The 27371-nt window shown below is 36.7% G+C and overlaps 1 protein-coding gene across 6 annotated transcripts in view; it reads left to right on the top strand.

Annotated features, from left to right (window-relative positions):
- Positions 1 to 27371, top strand: part of nphp4 (nephronophthisis 4) — a 179016-nt gene that overhangs the window by 74459 nt on the left and 77186 nt on the right. For all 6 annotated transcript variants that reach the window (XR_014211071.1, XM_082188190.1, XM_082188192.1 and 3 more), the window contains 2 exons: positions 4761 to 4954; positions 8142 to 8256. Coding sequence is in view for 5 of the 6 variants with exons in the window: in XM_082188190.1 (XP_082044316.1) it covers positions 4761 to 4954; positions 8142 to 8256 (309 nt within the window). In the remaining variant the exon portion in view is untranslated. The remainder of the gene's footprint in view (positions 1 to 4760; positions 4955 to 8141; positions 8257 to 27371) is intronic.

The raw sequence follows: 27371 nt of genomic DNA, 5'->3' as shown, positions 1-27371 counted from the left end.
TTAAATAAAAATTAGGTAGAGAAACCATAAGAGTGTGAATCATATCCATTGGTTTAATTTGTTTAGCATATATATATTTCCTTATTTTCATACTTAATTATGCCTGTTAAAATGTATTTGACAAGCTTCTGTTACTCTATCATATTTTATCTTCCATTTAATAGCGGCACAGTGCATATTTTAGGATGTATTACACAAGGATGAGTAAAAAAAATGAGGAGGGGGGGGGGGGGGGGGGGTAGAGCTATCTCTTAAAATCTGTAATGCAGTACACTCTATGCCTGTTTGTGTTTAAAGTAGAGTGTGTTGTTAGGTTCATCGTCAAAGCATATTGGACTAACTATATATCATTATATTGTTATCAACTTGTTGCAGTGAACAGTGTGTATGCTGCTTCTGACACACATAACTCACTTGTATCATTCCCTAGGGAGTAAATTGGCAGTGATATACATGCACACTTGTACACAAAGCACATTTGATAGGATTTAAGCCATGGTGACATATACTTGTCTCATCACTGTGTGGTTAGTGGCTCAGCTTCTTGTTGTTGCTGCTAATTTGGTTTTTAATGGAAAGGAGTGACACAGATAACAAAGTGATGAAAAACACCCTAATCAGAAGCCGTGGATAAAGAGAGAAGTAAACCTACTGGAGGCACGTGGTGCTGCTTTGAGGCCTGGAGAATGTGAAGTCTGTACTCTAGTTAAAAAAAAAAAAAATTATTAAAGAGCCATTTTGTTTATTATTTATTATTTACATTAACATAAATAAACACTACTGTTTAAATGTTTGGGGTCAGTAATATTTTATTTTTAGTTTCTTACATAAATTAATACTTTTAAGATAGGATGGATTAAAGATGGATCAAAGACTTTTACGTTGTTACAAAAAATTATATTTGTCTTTTAAACTGTAGATTCATCAAAGAATAAGGAAAAAAAGTTATCACAGTTTCTATAAAGATGTTAAGCAACACAACTGTTTTGATTATTGTTTTGAGATTCCATGACCTGAAGTTTTAATCCCTGTGTTCCTCAAAGTGGGACTGTTAATTCCCACATTAATGTGTGCTGTCTGTCCTGCAGAGCCTGTAAGCCATCCCACCGACCTTCCGCTGTCACGCAAACTGGGCTGCATCACCTTAAGGCTTTGTTACATGTATTTGCTAAAAACAGGCACATCGCTACGCGATTTAATTACTTAATTATCTCTCTTGACTGAGAACACTTTTGTTCGTGAAAACTGGCATAGCCTCTTCCATGCTGAAATAAATAATTGCTGAATATAGTGTCCCTGAAGTACTCTATTTCTCTCGGCTTTTTGCACCAAAGCGATTCACAGTGTTCTTCCAGATAATTGGACCTCAGATTTGTCATATCTCCCACAGGTGAATTGAGACTGCTGACCAAAAGTAAGCCTTAAAAGGCATCATAAACGGCTGTACCTCACAGGGCCACAACCACCAACAAGTCAGAAAATTCATTGATCAATATAGGCTTTTCCATAACAAGTGTTTGGTCAGGTATGTATTGTATGTATTGGTGCCTTACCGTATCTTGAATATTTTTGTTACATCTCTGGTAGCTCACAAAACTACTGAATGTCCTCCTCCTCTGGGTTCTTGCTAGTGATATAAATGTGAATAAGTACATTATTGTTCAAAAGTTTGGGGTCTGTAAGATTTTTTCAAATGTTTTTGAAAGTCTCTTATGCACATCAAGGTTGCATGTATTTGATAAAAAAAAAAAAAACCCAGTAATATTGTGAAATAATATTACAAATCAGAAGAGCTGCATGAACATTCCACTAAACTTCTCCTTTTGTGATCTACGGAACAAAGAAGGTCATACATGTTTGGAACGACATGAGGGTGAGTAAATGATAACAGAATGTTCATTTTTGATTAAACTATCCCTTTTGTTTTGGGTTTAGCTTTGTGTTTAAACAGATGATGACATTTTACCGAAAGATATTTAGTCTCAATTTATTTATCGTACTAAAATATCAAATGAAATGTACCTCTCAAGTCATCATTCACATCTATATCACTGGCAAGAACCCATCAGACTCATGGAAATGCGCAGATCTAACCTATTAAGCCGTGAACGTGGCACAAAATTGCATTACATCCATTTAAAGGAAGGATTTTAGAGGTACTCTGATGGTCGTCGCAGTAGCTGGGTGATTCATGGCGTAAAGTGGATGCGCGCGGACTGCTTCTTGTAGGCCTGCATATAAAACACTGCACACAATTGATATGCTAATTGGAGGAGCGGTGAGTGGGAGGCCTGAGCAGATAGATGCGCCTCTCACCCTGAGGAGAAGTGTGAGAGAAAAGCTGTTAGTCCCATACCTTCTTTTACAGATCCTCTGTAATGCTGCAATTAATAACATCTGACTGCTGCTGCCACACCGTCTCAGAGCCGATATACCCGGTGTCTGCCAAGAGTCTCCACACAATGGCAGAAGGCTGTCATTTAATTGATGCCTGGACACTGACTTACAAAGACAGCTGCTGGACTTGGAGTTGCATCCCCAATATTTAGATACTGGTGACAGTTTTTAGAGACTGGGGTGCACGTATCTGTGATGGGTTTATTATGTAACAGTAAGGGACATTGACAACTTGTGTTACAACTATCAGACCATTTCTGGATTTTGCTAGGACAGTTTTGAAGCCGTAACTCCTGTGCTGGGGGAAAACTAACTGAAACTATTAACTTATTTACACTTTTCAGTAGTGTGCTAGTTGCTCAGCTGTTTTCAAAACAGTGTAATTTTTTTTCGCAAGCTACTTTTTCCAACAAGTAGCAATGCACATTAAAAGTGAAGGTTTCAAAAGGGGATTTTCTCAGCTATGCATAAAAGAACCATTTGGGTTTCGCAAAGAACCTTTCAGAGAACTGTTCTTAAAGAACCATTTATTTAAGAGGGAAGAGCATTTTAGAAACCTTTTTTATAGCACTAGTTTCGTTTTAAAAAATTTCTCGTGGACCAAGAGAATATTTGGAATGAAATCGTCAAATTACATCTCCATATAAACTGCATACAATAACAAACTAAAACGCAACATTACAACTCACCATAACACTCAATCAGTTGAAGCCCGTGTCTTGTTTCCCTGCAATAATACGATCCCAACGAGGAGGGATGGGTGACAGTGTGACTCGAAGTGTGTTGCAAATGTCCAGTCTGCTCCGTAACTTTGTTTTAATGGCTGTCAGAGCAGAAAACATTTAACGGCCTTCGCAGCTATCTCTGGATATTCCATCTTTGTGTTTAATCCAGAAGCCTGCAAGGGAGGATGTCTGAAACATACTTTTCAGCTCGCTGTCATTTGCGATCTCAATGAGTTAATGCTCTTCATGCACTGACATTGATGCTTGTTTCACACTCATGTTAATATTAGCTAAACTTGTACATGTAACTGTGGAACCAATGTTTTCTGAAATCATCCACTGTGTAAATTTGGATGGTGGCTCTTAAAGGGGAAACGCACAATAAATTATACAGTGGCATAGCTATATAGATATTTTTCCCAGAATGTTCTTGTGACCGAGTCGCAACTCTTCCACGGCCTATTACTGGGTCGCGACCCGGGGGTTGGGGACCTCTGATCTAAAGAACCTTTCTTGTACAATGGAAAAATTCCATTAAAAATGGATGTTAAAAAGGTTCTTCATAGATCCGTAGATGCCAGTAAAGCACCTAGCATTAAAAATGCTATATTATTGTTTTTTTGTTTGGGCACCACTGTTTGATTTTTTTTTTTATATACAGCTGCATTACTGTTCATTCTAGAGAATCTGTTCACATAAATTATGTAAACGAACTGGTAAAAAAAAGATTTACAGATTCAACTCCCTGCACAAAATTTTAAAAACTAAAATGTTAAGTTAAATAGTGCTATTCTTCACTGTTATATAAACTGTAACTGACTTATTAGTTATATATACAGTATAAAATAATCTGTTTATCTGTTTAAGTTTAATGCTGATGCCCTTAATTGAGACATACTGTAATTTGGTCACCTTTTTCAGTGGTTTTCCATCTTAATCTTGGAATTTCTTAACCCTTTTACTTACATTTTCTTAAGTAAGTAACCAGGAGTAAGACACTGCCCTAATTGCAATTTAATTGCTTTCAGTGATAAGAAGTTTGTTGTCTGGGTAGCTACAGTTTCAAAGAAGCTTCCCCAGTACCAATCACAATCTAAAATACTGTTTTGTTTAGGCTTTACAGTGTGTGTAAACTAGGGGTGAATCATTTTTACAGCATCAAATAATGTTTCTGTGCTCACTAAAAGTGAAATGCTACAATAAAAGGACAAAATAACAGCGAATCAGAACATATATTTACAAAAATATTTGTTTTCTTTGTTTTGAGTCAGTCCGTTTTATTCTTTGCATATTTTCTCTCTGCAAGTTCTACACTCTTTGCTTACAAGAGAAATGCCATTCAGATTCAGTACCGAGGATAGAACGGATCAATAGAGCTTACATGCCCCTATCACTTTCCAGCACAGAGTCGTCGGAACTGTGCAGCTTTCAAACGCAATCCGCACGTTCCATTCCCATTCCTCCTCTGAGGATTAAATGTTCACAGACCTTGTCAGACAGACTCCCCTCTATGGCAAAACATACATGGAATTCCTCTCACGTGTCTGTGTACACAAACTCATGTTCCTGTAATTATGCATAAATGTCTCCTGATCAGAACGGCTTTTGAATTCCCATCACGTGTGTTTTCCTGATCAGAACAAGGGCGCGGAGGGACGCTCGGTTGTGGTGCAGGAGCGCAGGCTGCTGGTTGGGGTCCATAACGGCTGGGGTTGGGTGGAGAAGCCTCATGTGTTGGTGCTGGAACGTGAGGCCACAGGGAGCGGAGAAGCCAGGGCTCGTGGAGCCAGCGCAGGCGGAGGCTTCAGGCAGACCTCCACGGACAAACTCAGGTGGGTAGATTCCATCTGGTCCACTAATTTCCCATAATTCTGAGAAATGTTGCCATACTTCCATGGACCTCACTTCCAGTTGCATCCACTTTTATTGAAATTAATTTTTACCAGCTATCCTGGATTTTTAATGATCTGTTTTTCAACTACAACGCTCATAATTCTCATACTACTGTCTATAAAGAGATCAATGATTGATCGGTGTCCTCCCGGCTTGTGCTGGATGCTCTCAGAAATTCAGAAATTATTTTGCTCACCTTTCATGTTGTTTCTGTATTGATTTCTTTTTTAAAAGGAACACAAAAAGAGAACTTTTGAAGGAAATTCACACTGCTTTCCTTCACACAATGAAGTCAAGCAGTGCCCAGGTGCTGCAGGCTTCGAAACTGACATAAATCACATACAAGTTTTCTAAAGTCATTCAATAGCTTTGTTTGAGGAACAATTTAATATTTTTATTTAAATACTTTTAATACTATTTAATTTAAATACATTTAATTTATATAGCAAATAAATCATAATATTTGCATTTAATAAAATATTTACAATCTCCAACTGCTCTATAATTCTCAAATCTCATTTGCGCATGCACATTTTCAAACTCAGCACATCACCACGCATCATCACCAAGGCTGCATTTAGTAGATCACTCAATCAAAATAATAATAATAAAATAACGATGAATAAATTAGTGTAAATAATATTTTTTATTTATTTTTGCAGCTTTTACTCCAGTTCTCAGTGTGTCATGATCTGTCAGAAATCATATATGCTGATTATAATTAGTGCTGATTTAGTGCTCAAGTAACATTTATTATTATCAATGTTGAAAACAGATGCTCAATTTTTTTGTGCATACATGATACATTTTCCCAGGATTTATTTGCTGAATAGGATTTATTTGAAATAGAAGTGTTTTGTAAAATTATACATGTCTTTACAGTCATTTTAAAGCCATTTATTACATCCTTGCTGAAGAAAAGTATTAATTTCTTTATTTTTCTCAAAAAGTTAAGAATGGCAGTGTATGCAAATTTTTGTTTATTCCACACATAAAGCTATTTTATTCATACCACTTCATTCAAACACAGCATATTGGAGGTTCTTCAAAATATCTTTTGTATTACACCCAAGAACACAAGCGTTTCTATTCTGGAACGACATAAGGGTGCTTAAATGAGCTCAGTATTTTTATTTTTGAATTAATTATTCCTTAAATAGAAACACCCTATTGTCAGAAAACTCCAGTGTCTGTCTATGACCTCCTCTAGTCTAATGCTCCATCGGTCCTGTTTCAATACATTTAATTCTCAATCCCTCATTGGTTCTCCTCCCTAGTGCTTACCAAGCAGAGATCCCTGTGTCCTCGCCTCACCTCGTTGGTTTTCATCCCAGTTCCATCTCTTATTCAGCACAGTCCTTATCAAATATGGATTTTTAGGGTGATTTACACACTTTCTCTCTGGATGTTAAATATTTTAAAAGCATCTTTTGCAGAAAGTATTAAAAATAGTTCTACTTTCTATATTGTGGTCTCTCGTATTTTCACTCTTTGTTTAATTAAAATGCTGATAAGCCGTTGCAAATGAGAAATGAGGGTTTGATTGTTGATGTCTGTTTTACTCTATCTGCTGCTCCTGCTGCAAAAAAATCCCCAGCCCCCACCACCACAGAGTCACTGCCATGTGAGATCTCACAGAACAAGTCACAAGCACCATTCGTGTGCGGTGAGAGAAAGAGGTCTATAATTACCCAATGAGGTAATTAGGTGTCTGAGAGAGTGGAGCATCACATTCTGCCCTTTATAAGAGAGAGAAATTGGGTGTAATTATGGAGACGTTAGCACTAAAAACTTTTACTGCACGTTCTCAACAACACTGCTGTGATGACGGCAGAGAATGTCTATGAGATTGTGTGAAAACCCATCAAGAATGATGCAAACGATCTGACGCCAACCTTCCAGTTTGTAGATGAGAGTTTAAACATGAGATTTGGGAATTTCAACACCTTGTAGTAACGCTGCCTGAAACAAACTTTTTCAGTTTCAATTTCATCACTTTTTTTGTCTTCCTGTATGGAAAAAGTGATGTTAATCTCATTCTGACATTTTCTACTTCAACTTTTTTTTTTTATATAGCACATTTAATAGCAATGTTGTTGGCCAAAGTGCTTCATAGCTAAATACGATGAAACATACATGTACAGTATAAAAACATTTACCGGCATCACTACACACTTTTAGAAATAGTAAAAAAAAAAGTTTTGTACTGTGCTGTGGGTTCATCTAAGATGCTGTGTACTTTTTCTCTGTAGCCTGTAACTGCTTATGTAATAAGCTGCAATCATTATTAAAGGCTTTTTTGAGATTCAGAATCAGACTATAAAGACTAATGTGATGACTACAGAATCAGTCATAGGAAAAATAGTTATGAAATATAAATGCAATTTGGACAACTTTCCATGTTAGAATGTTAATAGTTTTATTCTAATGTTGCATAAGCATTAAACTCAGGACATAGAACAATTTTTTTAGCTCAAAACTTTGTTTTCAGTGCCTGCTAAATTGCTGTTCTTTTTCTTTTACCTCTGTATGAGCTTCTAAACCCCATCAATCAAATTAATATATCATAGCTGTTTTCTATCTAGAATTAGAATACATTTTTTTTCTATAATTACATGCACTACCGTTCAAAAGTTTGGGTTTGGTTGTTTTTTTTGAAAATAAGAAAAAAGTCTATTATGTAGTAATATTGAAATATTATCACAATTTAAAATGGCTGTTTTCTATTATAATATAATTTCAGCTGCCATTACTCCAGTCTAATATTTTTGTGGAAACTGTAATGCGTTCAAAAGAACAGCATTTATTTGAAATAGAAATATTTTTTAATATTATACGTTGTCAGTTTTTATCGATTTAATGTACTCTTGCCAAATAAAAGTTTTCATTTCTTTATAGCCTTATAAAGAAATAGTCTGCTAAAATCTACAATAGTCTTTAGATTCAGTAATGCAATGCTGCGCTTTCCCAACTCATAAAACAGTGAACTGAGACACCTGTGTTAATGAATGTCACTTGACTAGTTGTGTTTCTGGGTCAGTGTGGGTGTGTAGGTTCATTACACAAGATTCCATGCCGAGCTCTGATATTTCCATGATCTCAAACTCTGCTTTCTCCCTCCTGCAGTGACGGACTGTCTCTTCGTGGCAGTGTGGAGCTGAAGATGATGAGGGACGTGGCTTTCAGCATCGTCTTCCAGCTCCAGTATGTTTTCTCTTGTCCACTGGTTGGAGATGGGCAGGTGAGTCATATGCTAACGATGTGCCTCTCAAAATTTTGTTCTCAATTTCAATCAGTGGAACATGATGCGAGTATCAATCGCTTGTTTAATGGCACTTTCACTATCTTTTTTTTCTTCTTTCAAACTAGACATTTTAGGAGTTTTGCTTATTAAACCGTTCTAAAAATAATTTGGGAGGACCAGACTGTTTACTTGTGTTTACCTGCAGTCTGCAGGAACAGGATCTCTAACAACTGTTGAAATGTGTGGGAGGAAGTTTCCCCAAATTGATCTGAAATAAACTGTATTGTTTTTTGAGACCCCTGGCCCGACCTTGATATATCAGAAAATTTCGGCCAGGATATTTGGGATGGTATTGCATCAGTCAAGCACACCAAAATGTAATTTTTATTTCCTGACCTGCCTCAGCACTAATGAGTCCTGAGATGCCTGTGTATTACACGTTATGGACATAATCATCATCATTTCTATGTTCGTGCACATTCATCATAATATTAAATGGAAATGCATCTTTTCAGGCTGTTTATATGATGTTGTTGTGAGGTCAGGAAGTTTGTTGTGATTGGTCGGTCTGTGTTGCTCCTCTGGTTGTTTACTTGAGAGGAAAGGGGATTGTGATTTTGCTGAGTAGATGTAGCCATTTTTGGTGACACAAACACATACTACATATAACGTGTGTATATATATATATATATATATATATATATATATTTTTTTTTATTCCTATGATGGCAAAGCTGAATTTTCAGCAACCATTACGCTAGTCTTCACTGTCACATGATCTTTAAGAAATCCTTCTAATATACTGATTTGGTGCTCAGTAATCATTTCTTATTATCAGTGTTGAAACAGTTGTGCTGTTTAATATTTTTGTGGAAACCATTATACCTTTTTTTCAGGATTTTGGGATAAATTGAAAACTTTTGTAGCTTTTTTTTGTAATTTTATAAATATTTTTGATAATTGAATGTATCCTTGCTGGATAAAAATATAAAACATTTTAAAAAGAAAAAACTGTCCCAAAACTTTTAAATGGTAGTGTATTTATACATGTGTATATATTAGGGGTGTAATGGTTCAAATTGCTCACAGTTCAGTTTTTGTCACGGCTTTAGGGTCACGGTTTTGGTATGGTTTGGTATGTGCTATGTTCAGGGAAAAAGGAGTCGGACCACTGTCAAATAAAAATAAAGAAAATAAGAACAAATGATCAAACTTCAAGCAACAACACAAATAAATACAAAGATATGAATATACAACTGTGCTTTTCAGGTTATTTAGGTGTCTAACAGTAGTTTTCCATTACAGACATTTCATAAAGTAATCAAATGTAAAATAACATTGCAGATCATTCTCACTGTATAAATTAAATAAAGATTAATCATTATTAAATATCTATTCAGTCAAGAGCAGTGAGTGATTTCTCTATGTTTTCTTGTTTGATTAACATTAAAAACACAGACAGCAGGAATATTAGGCTGCTGTCACTTTAAGACATATTGCACGTATCCAAAATACTGATACACTTTTACTTTCCTGTAAGACATAACCTACTATGTTTGCTAGGATACTCGCCAAGATGGGCATGTTGACATAATTTTTGCGTGAATTTGTCCGTTCAAGCGTGTTTCGTAGTACACACACAAAGCAACTGAACGTAACATAGACACTTGTTAATGAGTGTCGCCCCGAATTCCGTCTCCTGTTCCCACAAACACACCACAATGCAACGAAGTTGCAAATGGCTGATATTTATTTTATATAAGGGTTAGTTTTCTCTTTTTGTGAAAGGAAAGAAGTAGCTCAGATCCAGTGGGTGTAGTCGGCCAAAACAACAAACAGAAGAAGTTGTCTAACTCATTTTTAGTCGTCTTCCCTATAACAAAATAATAAACTAAAAGATCCAATTCTTACCTCCCTGCTGACCAATAAACAGGAGAAAAACGTATAATTAAACAAAAAAGGCCTCCCACTTCTCAGACAATCAGTCCGTTTAAAAGGATAATTGCAACACCTGTGCCACCATATTGAAAATGTCATATTCAGCATTTTAGATGTGCCTTTTCCAAATAATAGTCTTAAACATGGGCTAACAATTCAAAATGTGCAGTTAGTGACCGCGTTATTGCATCAAAACCTCTGCTTTACGTCTTTGCCGTTATATAGAGCAGTTCAGTAAGTTTGAGACCTCCAGTCTAGTGGAGTCCAGTGAACTTCTGTGACAAGACCCTACTACTGTAACTCTGAGTCTGTAGGGATAGAGGCGAGTTTGCCTTTTCTGTTTACAGCTCTTTCTAATTGAGAATGGATCTAAGAGATAACTCTCACGGTCACACTCTCACTTTCACTTTTTCCCTCCCTTATCTCACTCCCTCTCTTGAGTATTGCCATGTCTCTCTTTGCCTCTCCCTGAGGAAATTAAACAGCCATCCTTGACCAACGGGGTGGGGGGGATCTCAGGTTCCAGGCAGCAAGCACAGAAGCAATCCAATCAGGCTTTATGCATCCGCCTGGACCCCCATCCTCCCGTTTCTTTGCTCAGGGCTCTGGTTCAGTCTTAACACCCTCAGGATTAGCCCCCTCTAATGAAATGACACAAATGTGCCTCTTTAGTCTATCTAGAACAGTCTCAGAACACACACACACACACACACACACACACACACACACACACACACACACACACACACACACACACACACACACACACACACACACACACACACAGAGTTGTCTGAAAACCCAGTACGTCTCTAGGGTGCTTGTTTTGCTCTGCCAGGCAACACAGAAGGTTTTTAAAAACACTTGTCTCTACAGTTAAGTCACAAGAGATATTCCGCCAATTACACGTGTGGGTGGAATCACCATAGTGCTCTATGGGATGGACGCTCTTCGTGATCGGCAATGTCATTTTCCACCTGCGAGGGTTAAAGAGTCGCCAATTAAAGCCTGTCAGAAAACAAGACGCAGTTCTGTAGGCCTGCTAAATGCTAACTTAACGCTTGCTATCTGGACTGAAATGCTCATTTTTAAAATGCTGGCTTAATTGGAACCGAGAACTCCTCTGCATTTCAAATTGTTCATGAAGATGAAATTTTCAAGCAATTATATGCAAGTGCAAAGCTTTTTTGGAAACCGAGAATTTCTCGAGCTGTCAAGGCTTCTGGTTGAAGAGACAGGCAGAAGTGTTGGACAAGTATCGCCTCACACAAACTGCAGTCACAAACTGTGCTGAGTTTGAGGTTAAAAAAGGAAATTTGAGTGTGTGTGTGTAAATTCCTAATGACGTGTGTGAGCGAGAGAGGGGAGACAGACAGGGAGAGAGAGGGAGACAGACAGAGAGGGATGGAGTAATTGCGTTATAGGTGTATTTATAGAGCGTGTTGAAGGAAGGTGTCTGGAAAGTCATCATAGTGACTAATAAAGCTGGGACGAGACTCGACCTCCTGAAGATAGAATGACCTGCCTTGCAGCGGCGTTAGAGAGAGAGAGATTTTTCTTTACATTTTAACAGCTAATGGGTTGAGAACACAGGCTTTTCTCGCCGCTGGTGTGTCCTAGATTGTTTGTAATTATTACACAACTTTCTGGAATACTTGATTCTGATTGGTCAGTTGCTACCTACGGACATATTTTTGTAAACTGACCGTGACCTTCGCTCCCCTAACCTCAAATTGATAGTGTATTTTATGAATCAAAAAGATCTATAAAATAAGCAATGCAAAATAGCATTTTCATTAGTCAGCTTAGACGTAACATAACATATTACATAAAATAACATATAACATAATATAATATAATATAATATAATATAATATAATATAATATAATAACGCGTTATATATATATGGGTGTGTGTGTGTGTGTGTGTGTATATATATATATATATATATATATATATGTATGTATGTATATATTTATATGTATATGGATATATATGTATGTGTATATATATACGCCTGCGTGTATATATATGCCTAGTTCTGTCATGAAACTAGGCATCTACATACTACAATCTATCTACATACACATACATACTGTATATACATATACACATACATACACTCACATATATATAAAAATGAAATATGCTTAAAAGTACAATACAAAAATAAATGTCCACCTTATTTTTCATTAAACAATCTAATACCAAAAGGAATGGTAAAACTAGCATAAAGTTTTGTCCTTGCTTTGATTGATGTCATATTACTTTGCCTCCTAAGAACCCGACCAGTTTTTTCACCCCGAGTTGGTGGAAAAAGATGAAGATGATGATCATTTTGAGCCATCTCTTGTATTATTTGATGTTGGCTTGCCGTCTGAGCTTGCAGATCAGGTAGATGTACTGATGTATCTGGAGATCTCTCAATAATTAATTGAGCTTTCTTCTGTATGCTTTTCAATAAAGCTGCTTGCTTTCTTGTGTAACCAACTAACAGCACATTTGCACACTCTAGACAGGGTCTTATCAGGTGTTGATATGAATTATTTATATACTGTATATTATTTAGGCATTTTTAAAGCATGCAAGTTAGATTAGTTTAGAGCTTCTAAATAATTTATAATTCATTTGAATTTTTCCTCAATGTAAAATAATGTTTATTAATGACAATAACCATGAAACAACCATAAAAATTCTAGTGCTCTCTCTCCTTCCTCTGTTATCTACAGGTGTGCTACTTTTCTGCATGGGTGCCTTGTGATTCCCTATTAATCAGTTTATAATTGATCATGATGGCCTCAATGGTGTTTACTTTTTTCCTTACTCCTGAAATTACAAGACATGATATGTCATACATTTACTGTTTCACCAGTAGGTGGAGCTGTGTAACTCATAAACAGGCTGAGAAAGAGAGAGCTGGACAAACTGTGTGGAGCTGCTCCTCATCTCTGTCCGATTGCTCTTGTAATATGGTCTGATAGATTTGCTGAATGGAGGAACATAAAGTCAGCGAGTAATTAGCAAATCGAACACAAAACAGACTGCAGCACCACACTTTCAAAGGATGTTTCCTAGAACTCCAAAACTTCGTCTGACAGGCTTAAGTTCTTTGACTCCTTCCTTCATGTGAGAGATTCTTTGGCAAGTAGAAAAGGAAAGTTGGAATGTGTATGTGAGAGGGATATAAACGCAAGCAGCTCTGAGAAACTGAGAGACTGAGGGCAAAATTCACAGTTGTGCATGGGTATTTCAAAACCCTGAACCTCCCACAGCGCATTATAAACAGGCTCAGAATGTGCTGAAAATGCACTGCGCCTTGAGCATTTAAATGAAGTTATTGTCACTGTTATCTTTGCAGAAGATACATGGCAGTGTGTGGCATCCTTCACACAGTAGCACTCAAAACCAGCCTGCAAAGTGGGGAATTGCACTGTGCAAATTGCATTCGGAACAGATAAAAAAATAAATAAATGTATGTGTATTTGTAATGTTTTATCTGTGTAATTCCTTTAGTGAATCAAATGCTAAAACAGTGTTGACATGTAGCATGTGCAAAAAAAACTGCGCTATCAGAGGACACAGTTCCCCACTGAGAGACTTGGTGTAGTGTATGGGAGAGACTGACACACACACACACACACACACACACACACACACGCGCGTCTGGTTCGCTATCTTTGTGGGGAATCTCCATAAGCGTAATGGTTTTTATACTGTAAAAACTGTATATTCTATCCCCTTACACTAATCCTGCCCCTAAACCTACCCATCACAGAAAACTTTCAGCATTTTTACATTTTCAGAAAAACATATGATTTATAAGTTTGTTCCCTCATGCAGGAAACAAGTGACAGTGACACGAGTGACACCAGTCCTCATGAGTCAGTGTGCATTCAGGTTGAACTCCCCACCAGTATAGAAAAACATGTACACACACACACACACACAGAGAGAGAGAGAGAGAGAGAGAGAGAGAGAGAGAGAGAGCGGAAGAGAAATATGAACTGCTCACTTGGCATGATCAGGTTTGACTCAGCACAAAGAGACTTGTAGTACTAAATCTTAAGCACAGAGAATCTCAATCACCAAAAACTCTGACCCAAAAACGTCTGCATTCTGCATTACTCTGATCACATTTTTCTGTGCTTTATTAACTCACATATAAAATTCCTATCTAGAAACCTCATCAAGATCATCAGCTGATTGACACCAGAGGTGGTAATTTCATTTAGTGCAGGCTTGGGCTGTCACAATCATGACATTTTTGACTGATGATTAAATAATTGTGATTTAATTATTTTATTTATTTATTTAGTTGTGACATATTTATCATGTTTTGACATTTGTTAATTCAAGTATGAAAGTAAAAATGACCTTTTGAAATATTTTAGGAGACATTTTATGGAACCCAGTCAACCATATGTTATATTATATTATATTATATTATATTATATTATATTATATTATATTATATTATATTATGCATAATATATTATATTAACACAAATAAATAAATACATACACAAATAAATAAATAAATGTTTATGGTATTGTCAAACATTAACATTTATTTATTTAAATATTTATTAAATATTAAATATTATTAATAAATAAATAAAACCCTTAATGGTTTATTTAGGGTTAATTTTATTTACTTTATTTATACTGAAGATGTGCTCTGAGAATTGTTTGATCTAAGTCTGGGTTTTGGATCGCTTAAATACAGTTTATTGTATTTCTATTTCTATATATATATATATATATATATATATATATATATACTGTATATATGTGTGTGTGATTTATGGGAATTTAATGTGCACAATGATTGCTGTTATCTCAAATAACCACGGTCAGGCGATAATTTAGTAATTGTGACAGCCTCAGCACAGGCTTTTGTCTCAGTCATTACCATAAATTCTTTAATTCTGCTCTCCATTTTTTTCTTTTGCTCTGTCTGTCGTTCTCTGCTTGAGTTGTAGCTGTACAAGGCTGACAACTGATCCCCTGCACAGATAGCTCCTAATGCTTGTCTGTCAACACCAATTTTCCGACGAGGCAGCCTGAACAAGACCCGTTCTCGGACTGAAATGCTGTTTTTTTACGTTATGGATCAGCCTCTGTCAGTTAAGCCGTGCTAATGTAATAACGTGTTGCGAGGGACTGAGGGACAGGCCAGCTTCCGGGCAATGTGGGGTTTTGTTGCCGGTCCACAGCTATCTGTGACTCATGGATAATGGAGAATGAGCCAGAGACTGAGACTTCCCCACTCCTGTCCCGCGCGGGGCCAGTAGATAATTTGTGTTACAGCAGCTTTCATGCGAAGACACTGATGCTGGTGTGAAAAGGGGCTTCTCCTCTGAGGCCCGGAGGAAGGGTGAGCAGAGCCGGTCACATAATTGTGATTTGTAGTAGCGAATGCAATGGCAACAAGTCTTGCCACGCTCACGGACACAGTAATGGTTTCTGCTGCAGTCCTGAGTGAGTAATGATGCCACATCCTATCTGGTGATCTGTAACAGATGACAAGATTATTGGTGAATTATGATTTAAAGAGGACCTGTTATGCTTTTTTTACAATTTCAACTTTCTTTAGTGTGTAATGTTGCTGTTTGAGCTTGAAAATGGTCTGCAAAGTTACAAAGCACAAAGTCCACTCCAAAGGGAGTTATTCTCTATATCAGTAAGCACTGTTTCTGAACTCCCTTAAACGCCTCGATTGTAATCTTGAGTTTTCTTTTTAGGAATGTACACATCACAGTATTCCTCATTTAAATAATTCCTGCCTAAGGCATATGCAAAATAAAGGGACCTGGTTTAGTTGCGTTAGTAGTAGGGCTGGGCAAAAAAATCGATTTTTCGATTAATCGTTTTTTAAAATGTGGTCGATTCAAAGTCGATTCTCAAACGCCAAGAATCGATTTTTTTCCATCTTTATGTATTAGTTTTCCTCCACTGTTCATAGGCTTGCAAACTCAATTTTATAGCTAATGCTGTGAGATTTTATGGTAGTTTTATCTAAATCATAAAATAACCTCAATTAGTGCTGCACGTTTAATCATATCGCAATCGCTATGACAAGCCTATACGCAATTAGGCTATATGACCAAAATGCTGCCAAAATGCTGTCGTGACTGTGACAGAAAAACTTGCGATGATATCGTGCGTGCGCACAAGACAGCACAGAATAGAATTATCTTTCGCGCTTGAACGAAGAACACACACAATTATGCCAAAATTTATTTTTGTCGAGTATCTTTATAACATAAGAGCAGTCTTATGACGAACGTGAAGAGTTGTGCCTCGTGAGAGAATGAGTCCGCGTGTGAGTTCCGCGTCTCTGTCAACAGCGGCTGGTCTTAAAGGGACAGTACACTGTAGCCACTAATTATTTCTGTCATTTAAGTTAATCAAAGAACAAAGAGAACAGAGAAAAACACTCACTGCTCTTGAATAAAGAACTTTTGTAACTTTGATTAGTCAATATATAATTTATAATTAATGCAACACAGACTGTTTGATAATTTTATTCAATTTCTGTATGGCCTCGCTGTTAGACAGGAAGGGCACATATTATATTATATGCAACGTTTTTATATGTGGGTTTATGTGAGGATTGTTAACCTGTTTGATCAAGACATGCGACTCTTCTGACTTGTCCAATTTTCAGCATCAATTTTTCATCTTGCATCAAAATCCTGTCTATTCATTGTATGCATTTGAAATATAGAGTTGGGTTCTGTTTTAATGTACCCAAGTGTACCTAAAATAAAAAGAGTTTAATATACAGGTTTGTAGCTCTTAATTTCTTTTTATTAATTAAACACTTGAAAACTTGTTCACTTTTTTTTCTTTTCTTTTTCTTTTTTTAATAAATATAGGATTTGTATTTAATATTCATTGAGTGAGTCGAATCGAAATTAATTTAGAATCGAAATTGGAAAAATCGAATCGAGAATCGAAATCGAAAATCGAATCGAGAATCGAAATCGAATCGAATTAGAGCTTGCGAATCGAAATCGAATCGAATTGTAACATCTGAATCGATACCCAGCCCTAGTTAGTAGTGTGTTGAAACTTGCTGTAAGCGGTTGAAGCGGTTGACACACTGCTCCAACTGACCAATCAGAGCACATTACGCTTTTCGGAAGGAGGGGCTTCATTAGGACAGGAACTAAACAGAGCGTTACTGACAGACTAAAAAGAGAGGTGCTGCAATAATGTAAAATATGTGAAAAATTATGTTTATTTTATTTTATATTCAAGCATGAAAATCTAGGGCATAATAGGTCCTCTTTAAAACATCAACCTGTTCCTCACACAACGCTATTGTATGGCTTCAGAAGACGAATATACCACACATTCATTTGAACTAATTTTGTGGTGCTTTTAAAAAAAAAAATTGGTTTTGTTTTTGTCAGGTTAATAGCTGACAGATGTGGTTATTGCATGAACAAGAGCTTGTGAACAATCTCTCTTTTTGTGTTCCTTGGAAAACATAACAGCATGTGGGTTTGGAACAACATAAGGCCGAGTAAATGGCTGAACTATCCCTTTAACCTCACTGGCATTTGCAAAAGACTCTCCAAAAGAACAATGGAGGAAGTGTGAAGTGCTTAGTCAGATTAGATTCACTGGAATTCTCACTATACAGCATGAAGACCAACTGGAATTGGGCCGTGAGCACACCTGGAGAGTTTTGCAGGGACAATGACCCATTTCAGATTTGACAGCCATTTCACACCATTTTATTAGCAGAGGAGCGCCGTGGAGGAGGACGTTCAGACTGAGTTTTTAAAAAAAATTTATTAGCTCTGAAAAAGAGAACATAACTGAACAAAGCACTTCAAAATCAAATAGACCACAACGACCATGTGGGTTGTAACATGCAGGAGGCGGACGCAAGAACAATTCAAAAGAGCAGCTCTTTGACAGCATCTGAGAATTCATATCGATACATATTGAACACATTTTCAAACAAGGAGGTCTATGACACCTGGAGAAAGCTATTCGCTAGCATTCCCATTCATTCCAGTGGAAGTTGCTTGTCTGACCTCTTGGAAGTATGCAGTTTGAAATCTGACATATTTGCTTTTGAGCCAAGCACATTTTCTTCTCTGAGCGAATAATTCAGTCACATAACTTCTTTAACCGCATCTAAAAATGTTTTTGGTTGTCAGAGCCGATAGCCTCGTGGGCAGCAATCCACCACATAATGCTGTTGCTCTTCAGGCGACCCGTGCTTAACCCCCATCTTGTGGCCCTTTCCTGTACTGTTGTGTATGAATGAATTAGGGCTGTAGCTATCGATTATTTTAGTAGTCGAATATTCTACAGACTATTCCATCGATTAATCAAGTAATCGGATAAAAAAAAATTGTGGTAAAAAATAGATCCAAGTTAACAACAGCCTTTAAAATGGCTTAAAATACAAATATATAATAACAAGCAATAATAACTGGTTCAAGTAAAGTATCAAAGTAAGTAATTATATGGGTTTTATTGAACAACACTGTTAAAGTACACCCATGTAAAATAAATGATATAAACTAATATAAACATAACTTATGTACATAAGTGCATAAATACATAAGTCATGCTTCTCTGTGAAAAAACAAACAAAAAACAGAGGATATATTTATTTAACTGAATCACAGCCTTTGTGATTTCACAATAGCACTAAATATTATGATTGTAAATGGTTTTAAAGGAACACTATGTAGCTTTTCAACCTTCATAATATATTTCCAAGACTCTTGTGATGGTACATCGACTTACAATAGGTTGAATGACACGTCTGCCATAGCTTGACGGGGTCTGTATCGCTTTTACTGGCACTACGTAACTTCGGGGTTCGGGTAGTAACCCGGCACAAAAAGAACTACAAAATTCGACTGCTTTACAGCATACGTCACTTCCCCCACCGTTTATATACTGTCTATGGACGTGAGAGGCCAACCAGCGTTTGTTTTCGGCTTTCGTGCGTATGTTTTTGTAATGGGGGCTGTTTACACCTGGCCACTTCATGCGTTTTCTCAGATCGGATAGCTATCTGATCGTGAAAAGACCAGGTGTAAATGCCCTCCGAAACGCATTCAAGACGGATTTGAATCCGACCGCTCAAACCACTTCAGGAGGAGGTCTGAGACGCATTCTAGACGAAACTGGACAAGTGTGCATCTGGTTGTTGAAACCACATATGTAAATTGTACTCCTCCCAAAAATGTAAAAAAAAAAAAAAAAAAAAAAACGTGTGAGAGCGTCTTATAGTCTATAGGCCTATGTTATTGCCAGATATGACGACGCGCTGGAACACGCATTACCGCAGCTGAGCATCGATTCATCAAGACAACGTGCAAACTATCGCAAATCAAAGTGAAAGTAAGTCGCAGACGCTTATCACACAATCATCATCATTAAAAGTAAAGAAACGAAATGATCTTACCAGGGCTGTCGTCGCTCTCTCTTATTGCTGTCTTTGATTTTGAAATTTTAGCTGATGATCAATAAAATGCAGCTCATATCTGTTGCTTTCGGTGACGTGCACTCCATTAAATCTGCATATAGCGCGAGAATTGAAGATCGGATTTAAATCCGTTTCGCAAAAACACATTTATGTGACCAGGTGTAAATGGAATCGTTTTGATAAATCAGAAATCCGATCTGAGAAAACGCATGAAGTGGCCAGTAAATAAATCTCTTATTTGTAAACTAGTTTGCATTCTATGTTGTATGTTGTTGCGCTTGCTTGTAGTATGTCAATTTTTTACATGCTGTTCATTCATCCATTGCTGATAATTAGACCAGTCCAATAATTTCCACATGTCTAGCTAGCTTTCGATTATCAGAGCTTTTAACAGACTTGCTAACAAACACTCGTTTCTCTTACGTGTTTTTTGCGTTATGTTTTATTGCCTTGCTTGCCTCACGAACTAGTTTGCCAGCTGAACTCAGGTGTTGTGAGGTGTATTTATCACGTAGTCCTGAGGGATATCAGATGACGCTGTTGACGTTGATTCTTGCGATTATCATGAGAACAGTTTTCAATATCTCACATAAATATCAAGACATAAATAAGTCTAACGTAGAGGGTGGGGGGGGGTGGAGGGGTATTTACGACAGTGCAAGTATTCCACAGCGACTCTAGTGGTCGCTGTTTGACAAAAACACAATTTCTCCACAGTGTGCCTTTAAATATATCGCATAGCCTTAGAAAACAGTGTAATAATGTGGTTCATGGATTCTCGTCTGTGGAGTGCCAATTCCGGTATTTTGCTGATTACTCGACATGGGTAAATTGCAATCGAGGATTTTTTCAAAATCGAGTACTCGACTTTAATCTAGGAACCTTACAGCGCTAGTATGAATGGAAGCAAAAATAGCAAAAATGAAAATCTTAGAAAAAAAAGATGGTAGATGTTTTTCTATTGTAAATTACTTTTATTATAAATCTTAATTTTATTTAAATTATAAATTAAAACAATACCAGACAGCTACTTTTGAATGGCCTTAAATGTAGAAACACATTTTGCCCTCAAAATGGTGTAGTAATGGCATCTACCAGCAGGGGCTATCTGGAGCATTCTAACCATTCAAACCTTGAACCCTTGCTGTGGGTAAGCTAATGTTCCATATCACACAATTCTAGATTAAGAGCTTAACCTACACTCCAAGAGCATTGAAACTACTGGAGCAGAAATCGATGGGGCCTCTACAATTGATTTACCACTAACATTTCAGCTCTTTTACAACAGCACTGCTACATGCTTTGGTAAGTAGCATGATTTATTTTTGCAGCTGAACCTTGCTGATTAAATTTCAGCCTCCATGTTTCACCTAAGAAGATACTTTTCCTGTTAGTGAGTGTGGCCTACAACTCTGAGTCAAAGAGCTTGGTGAAGCTCTATTAACCCTAAATTTTGTGTTGAGAAAAATTGTAGCTAACTTGCTGCTCACATGGCGTATAAATTATGTAATGGTGTTGAGCAGTTGCATAACCATAATGGCTTAGATTTAAGCATGCTCCTTCACATCTGTGGCAAAACACAAACAAACAGCATTTCTGCTTTTTTAAAGGGTTGACGATGTTGTTTTAATTGGGATCAAGTCATGCGCTTTATTTTTTTTTATGAGCTTTTTTAAACTCTCTGTCTCCCTTTCTTTTTTCTGTGTACCATGTTCATTCAGTTCCTCATTAAGGCCTGATTTCCTACAGGCTCGAGTGATAAAAAGACGATTGCCGAGCAATAATTCATATTTATAAATTTTTCCTTTATCTGTATTTGTCCCTTTCTGTCGTAAATGTCACACAAATGTTAATTAGATGTTAATCAAACATCACACAGTAAGAGAGCCCGTGCTTCCGCCATTGTACAGCTATATTTAGAAGTACAGAGAGGTCAGTCTACGCCGGGGTCTGATGCCTTCGCTCCAGGGGTTTGCATGGGAGAGCGGGAACAGGAGAAACAATGGTCGACTAATTAGTATGAATGTCAATTTTTCCCACTGAGAAGTTCATAAATCTCCTGGCCAGCCTACTGGGAGTTCACCCTGTCACATTGAGCCTCACTTTCCAGACCTCTCCTGTGCATCTGCCTGCATTGATCCCATCACAGTTACTTCTAAGTGTGTGGGAGTATGAACAAGGTTCTCTTGGGAAGTGCTCTAAGGCAAAAGGTAAATCGAGGTAAGCTGAAGCAGTGGTTCTCAAGTGGTTTTGCTTCAGGACTTTATCAATTGGATATAAACTGGCAACCCAACATGGTATCCAAATTATATAAAGGTGAACAAAATGTCATGAAAATCAAATATTGAAATTGTAATATTTATAACATTAATCATAATAATAATATATTCAAATATTAATGTCATCCTGTATATAGTCAGTATACTGCCGTTTTGGGTCGGTAAGATTTTAAGTCTCTTGTGCTCACCAAGGTTGCACTTATGTGAGCAAAAATGCAGTAACATTTTTATTTTTGTGAAATATTATTTTAATTTAAAATATCTGTTTTCTATATTAATATGTTTTAAAATGTAATTTATTCCTGTGATTGCAAATCTTAAATTCAGCTTTCTTTAGACAGTTTAAAAGAACAGCAGTTATTTGAAATATAACTTTTGCAACAATGTAAAAGTCACATATCACGTTTGATATATTTAATGCATCCTTAAAAGTGTCAATTTCTTTAAAAACAAAACTAAAGAACAATCATACTGACTCCAAATATTTGGAGCATAGCGTGTATTGTGTATATATGATTGGATGATACTGTTTTCTCCTCCCTTGTGAAATCTATATTATATAATATAAGTTTTGCTCCCCAAATTTACTTTAGTTGGATTTAGATTTAACATTGTTTTTAACATTGACATTGCTTTTAACATTTACTTAACTTGACTCACCTGTTGAGAACCACAGAGCTAAATACTGTATAGCTACCTCTGTCTTCTCTGGTGGTCTTCCTACGAAGGTTCCACTTGGGTTTCTCTCAATCACATTGGTTCTGTTTGATTACCTTCCTTCTCATTCTTTACATCCCCTCCCTCCCTCTCTTCTCTTTTACAACAGTACCTCTCTCTGGACTAATTTAAGGTCTTTCAGCTGCAGAGTTTGATACTTCACTCTTCATTTATTGGTGAGGAAAATCTCACATTGGATAGTATTCCAAAACAACAAGGATAGAGAGGGTCTGAATTCCGCCTTTTTTTTTTTTGTAAATTGAGATCACATATATTAGTATAACATAATCTTTATTTATCATTCAAACTTTAGGTGCATGAAGGCATTTCTCAGAACTAATGCTCACTAATCAATATATAGGAAAACAGTAATATTGTGAAATATATAAATATTTGTATAATTTAAAATAGATATTTTTATTATTTTAATATATTTTACAATTTTATTTTGCCTGTGATGGCAAAGATTAGTTTTTAGAAGCCATACTCAAGCCTTCAGTTTCACATGATCCTTCAGAAAGCATTATATGCTTTTTTGGTGCTCAACTTTTTTAAATTATTATTATCAATGCTTAAAAAACAGTTTAATATTTCTGAGGAAACATTATCTTTTTTTTCCCCCAGGATGATAAATAAAATGTTTAATAGAACAGCAATTATTTGAAATAGAAATAGAAATAAAAATCTAAATTGTTCTATCATATTTGATCAATTTATTGATCCTTGTTGAATAAAGGTATATTCATTTCTCACTGACCCCACATTTCTGAATGGTAGTGTAATTTGTAGACTCTAATTTGAACAAAACAATCAAACTTAGTCGGAAAACAGCTTTAAAATATGCCACATACACCTTGCAAAGTTTTGGAATGGACAACCGCATTTAAATTCAGGAGTGGCACCCATAAATTAACTTTCATGTGTAATGAATACAGGAGTCACACCTGAAATTGAACTCATTTTGATTTCAGTAAACAAAGCATGAAAGTCAGCAAAACTTTTTTTTTTTTTTTTTTTTTTGATGAAGGAAATGTAAAGAGAGACATGCTTACCCCTGGCAATTGATAGCAGACGTGTCAAGACTTAATGTACAGTACCACTCTTCTGATGAGCTGTCAGAGTTCCAAAAAGGTCACTTCATGAACAACAAGCTGTTCATTTTATTTCTGCATTCACTTTATTGTTTAATGAAAATTATGTCACTACTTAATAAGTGGACAGCGTTTAGCTGCAGTGTATAAATCAGAAATCAACTGATCAGCATTTATTAGGGTGTAACATTGGCTTATCAAATCTTGGTGTTACTCTGTCAAAATCGGTTCCTTTTCATTATTTAAAACAAGGATTCTGACATGGCCCCTGGTAAGAACATATGACACATTCATCTCTTCTGAGAGTTTTTAAACAAAGACACTAGACGGTTCTGCGTCAGTGATCCGAGAGTGTGCTGAGCTAAAGACTTGACACAGCATGTGCAGGGAAGGCCTGGCATCAGTTTCTCGCCATGACGGCGCTGTGAGCCAACAATGCATCGCCTTGTCCCTGCCGCCCGCCACATGGCTGAGCCGTCCCTCAGGAATACGCCAGCCAAATGTCTGAGAACACCATTTCATTCACCAGTATGCTGCTGTCTCTGCCGTCGAGTTTCCTGACTGGATATTTGTATTGACTCGGGATTTAAGTGTTATTTCTGAGAGAGAAATTAGATGAAAAAGTGAGGAGGACTGATTGATTTGTCAGACCTAATTGTGTGTGTAGTTGTTTAGCTTTTTTATAATTCAATCTGCCTTGACATAATCGTTCTGATTTCTTCTCCGGGCTCTGTGGATCTCAATGGTATTATTAGTTTTGGATTTCTGTAATCTTCCATTGCGTCTCTGATGTCCTGTTTTATGAATTATGGATATTCATCTGTCTGATGGCTGTGAAATCGCCAGTAGCCATCTGTAAAAGACGTTTGATCTTTCACCTTGATCGGTTTATGGATTTATACAGGTTTTTTTGTGAGAATTTAATCAGTTTTTAATGATGAATTCGGTCTTAATTCACTTTCGAATTCTTCAGTATGCTTATTCTAACAAGAGCAGCTTGATTTCTGCCTCTGGCAATTTCCTATTTCTTATAATTGTATTCTTGTGTGGCAAAGTTTTGCTTGTTTGCTCTTTAAATTCACTTTAACATCTATGTTCTCCAGACAGAGCCGCAATGTCGTGACTTTGATGTGGAATTCCTGCTAGTTATGTGCTACAGTTAATCTCATCTGCGGTTGCTTTGATTCGATTTCGCTTTGAAGCTTTGCTCTGTTTTTTAGAGGCTCTCTGCTACATTGTTTAAAATGACGTAGCAAGGGCTTCATATCTTGCAAAATGCAAAAATGTTCAGACATGAAATCTTCTAAGGTTCCAACTGATTTTGTGTTTATTAAGACAAATTAAATGCCATTACATGCTCATTTGGAGACTTTCAGGTATTCGGTTGGATCCATGGTGTCTATTACTTGGTGAATCAATGCAGTTGCTCAGCTGCAGCAGGACATTTTCTAAGCCAATCACACAAGCTGTAAATGTCATGTGACTAATCACTCTTGAGCTGCTGGAAAATGACTTCCTGGCGATGCTGATTAGCCAACTTTATGTATGCATGTGACATTTTTCCCTATCAGTTCGTTTTATTTTGTTTTATTTGTGCTTTTGTTTATTTGCCCATAGTTCTACTCTAACTTGCACCAGAATGCATCTATTATGAAATAGTTTTCTGGAATCCTCAGCTGTTTGTATAGCATTGATAAGGTTTGAACTTCAGAACAATTCTACTGTAGATTCAGCTTGGATGTTTTATTCAGCTGCTTTAAAGCAGGGTTTTGTGTGTTTGCTGCACAGTTCTGACTGAAGTTTTGCTACACGACTGGACTTAAGGATGGATACTTCATTACTATTCCGCCTTTTCACCCCCTTCCCATCAGTCCTGCTGGCAGGCCCAATGTAGCATAGCGCACACCCGCTGACAGTTCTTCACGCTGGGCTGCAGCTCACGGCAGCCTTGCACCCCTGTCCAGAGCCTCGCTCCAACCTCACCACCATCAGGCACTTTAATAGCTCAGCTTGTTACCAAAACCACCAGTTATCAATGTGTTCTCAGAGCTGGCTGTGACTCTGCCCTGCTTTGATTTATTGTGTGGAAGCTGAGGGTAAAGGACATTATGCTGTTTTATGATCATTGCTGACTTGGGTGTCATGTCATTCCTTTGTTACTGTCTGGGCACATTTGAGTTTTCTGCCATTTTAAACAGTTACTTATGACGGCTTGTGTTCATAGGGTTTGTTCTGAGCAGTGTTGAAATCATGTGCAATACCTCTGTTTTACTACTAGAGTTGTGAGGGTTTCATCACTGTGCTTTTCAAAGTCCACAGCTTCAGCTCTATTGATTTATGGATGATAATTGTTTGATTGATTGTAATTTATTCTTGATTTTTCATCTCACAGGTCTCTATAGCTTAAGTTACATGCAAATAAGTTTGAAAACCTCCTGAATCTTATTAAGATTGAGGCCATATTCATATTGCTGTCTTTGTTTGCTCTGAACTTCGACACTCTGCATTGCATTCCACCTTCTGTAGTTTTAAAGTTGGCGTGAAATAAAATTAACCCTATCAATAATGCATCTTATTTTGAACAATAAATCTGTGCATCTTATTCGAACAATTAACATTTTTTGTTTTGGCATAATGTTTAATCAAGACTTCTCGCTGGTGTGCAGGACTTTTCCAGTCATAAGGTCAAACCTGCCTCTGCAAGCTCAAGTTCATCTGCCTCCACTCTTGAGTGCAACTCCCTCATCTTAAAATCCAATCAACAACCCATATGTAGAACCAAGACCCCACCCTACTTTTTTTTTTTTTGATAATCTGTTACACTCGGATGTACGTATTGTGACTTAAAAATTGAATATGTATTGTAATGTGTATATAAATGATGTATTCCTGAGCCTTGATGTTGCGGCTGTATATCCATGCCATTCTTGTTTTTCGATCAATGGCCAGGAATGATAGCAATTAATGTGTTATATAAAAGGCATAATACTAATCAGTCATCTCCAGAGAGAGATTCAGCATCAATCTCCTCAAAACCTCTCTCAGAGCGGGAAACGCTCCAGAATGAAATTGTGTTGACTCCAGCGAGATGGGAGCTTGGGAGCTGACAAGAAGGATTCTGGGTGAATTATGTAGCAGCGATTATTTCCATCTTCAGACCATGTTAGGTTGAGCAAAAGCTGGGGAACTTCAGTTTAAATATCTGAACTGTTCTAAGGATTATGTAAGGATTTGAAAGAATTGTCTCCTTCGTGGAAAATGAGCTCTGTGCGGAGTCTACACCTTTATGAATAGAATGGTATTAGAAAGAGTTTCCTGTGCTTTATTTAGAAATATAGTTACCAGTTAATATCCCAGCATATGTTATGTACCACACCAGGTGTCAGTAAAGTAAGAGTGCATATCAGTTCATTTTGCTTTAATAAAAGCAGCACTCGAGCTACGTGGAGTTCACATGAATATAAATATCACAAATCTGTTTGAAAAATTGTGCAGAATCTTAAATATTTCAAAATTAGCATAATGCAAAATTTGATTTTTGAATCTCAGATTTTCACTATTATTATATTATATTATATTATATTATATTATATTATATTACTAAAATACTCCTGCTGCTA

This window comes from Leuciscus leuciscus (assembly GCF_965113295.1).
Source record: "Leuciscus leuciscus genome assembly, chromosome: 13".
NCBI classification, from domain to species: Eukaryota; Metazoa; Chordata; class Actinopteri; order Cypriniformes; family Leuciscidae; genus Leuciscus; species Leuciscus leuciscus.
The sequence above is the reverse complement of the archived record's forward strand: the minus strand, read 5'-3'. Positions and strand labels throughout refer to the sequence as shown.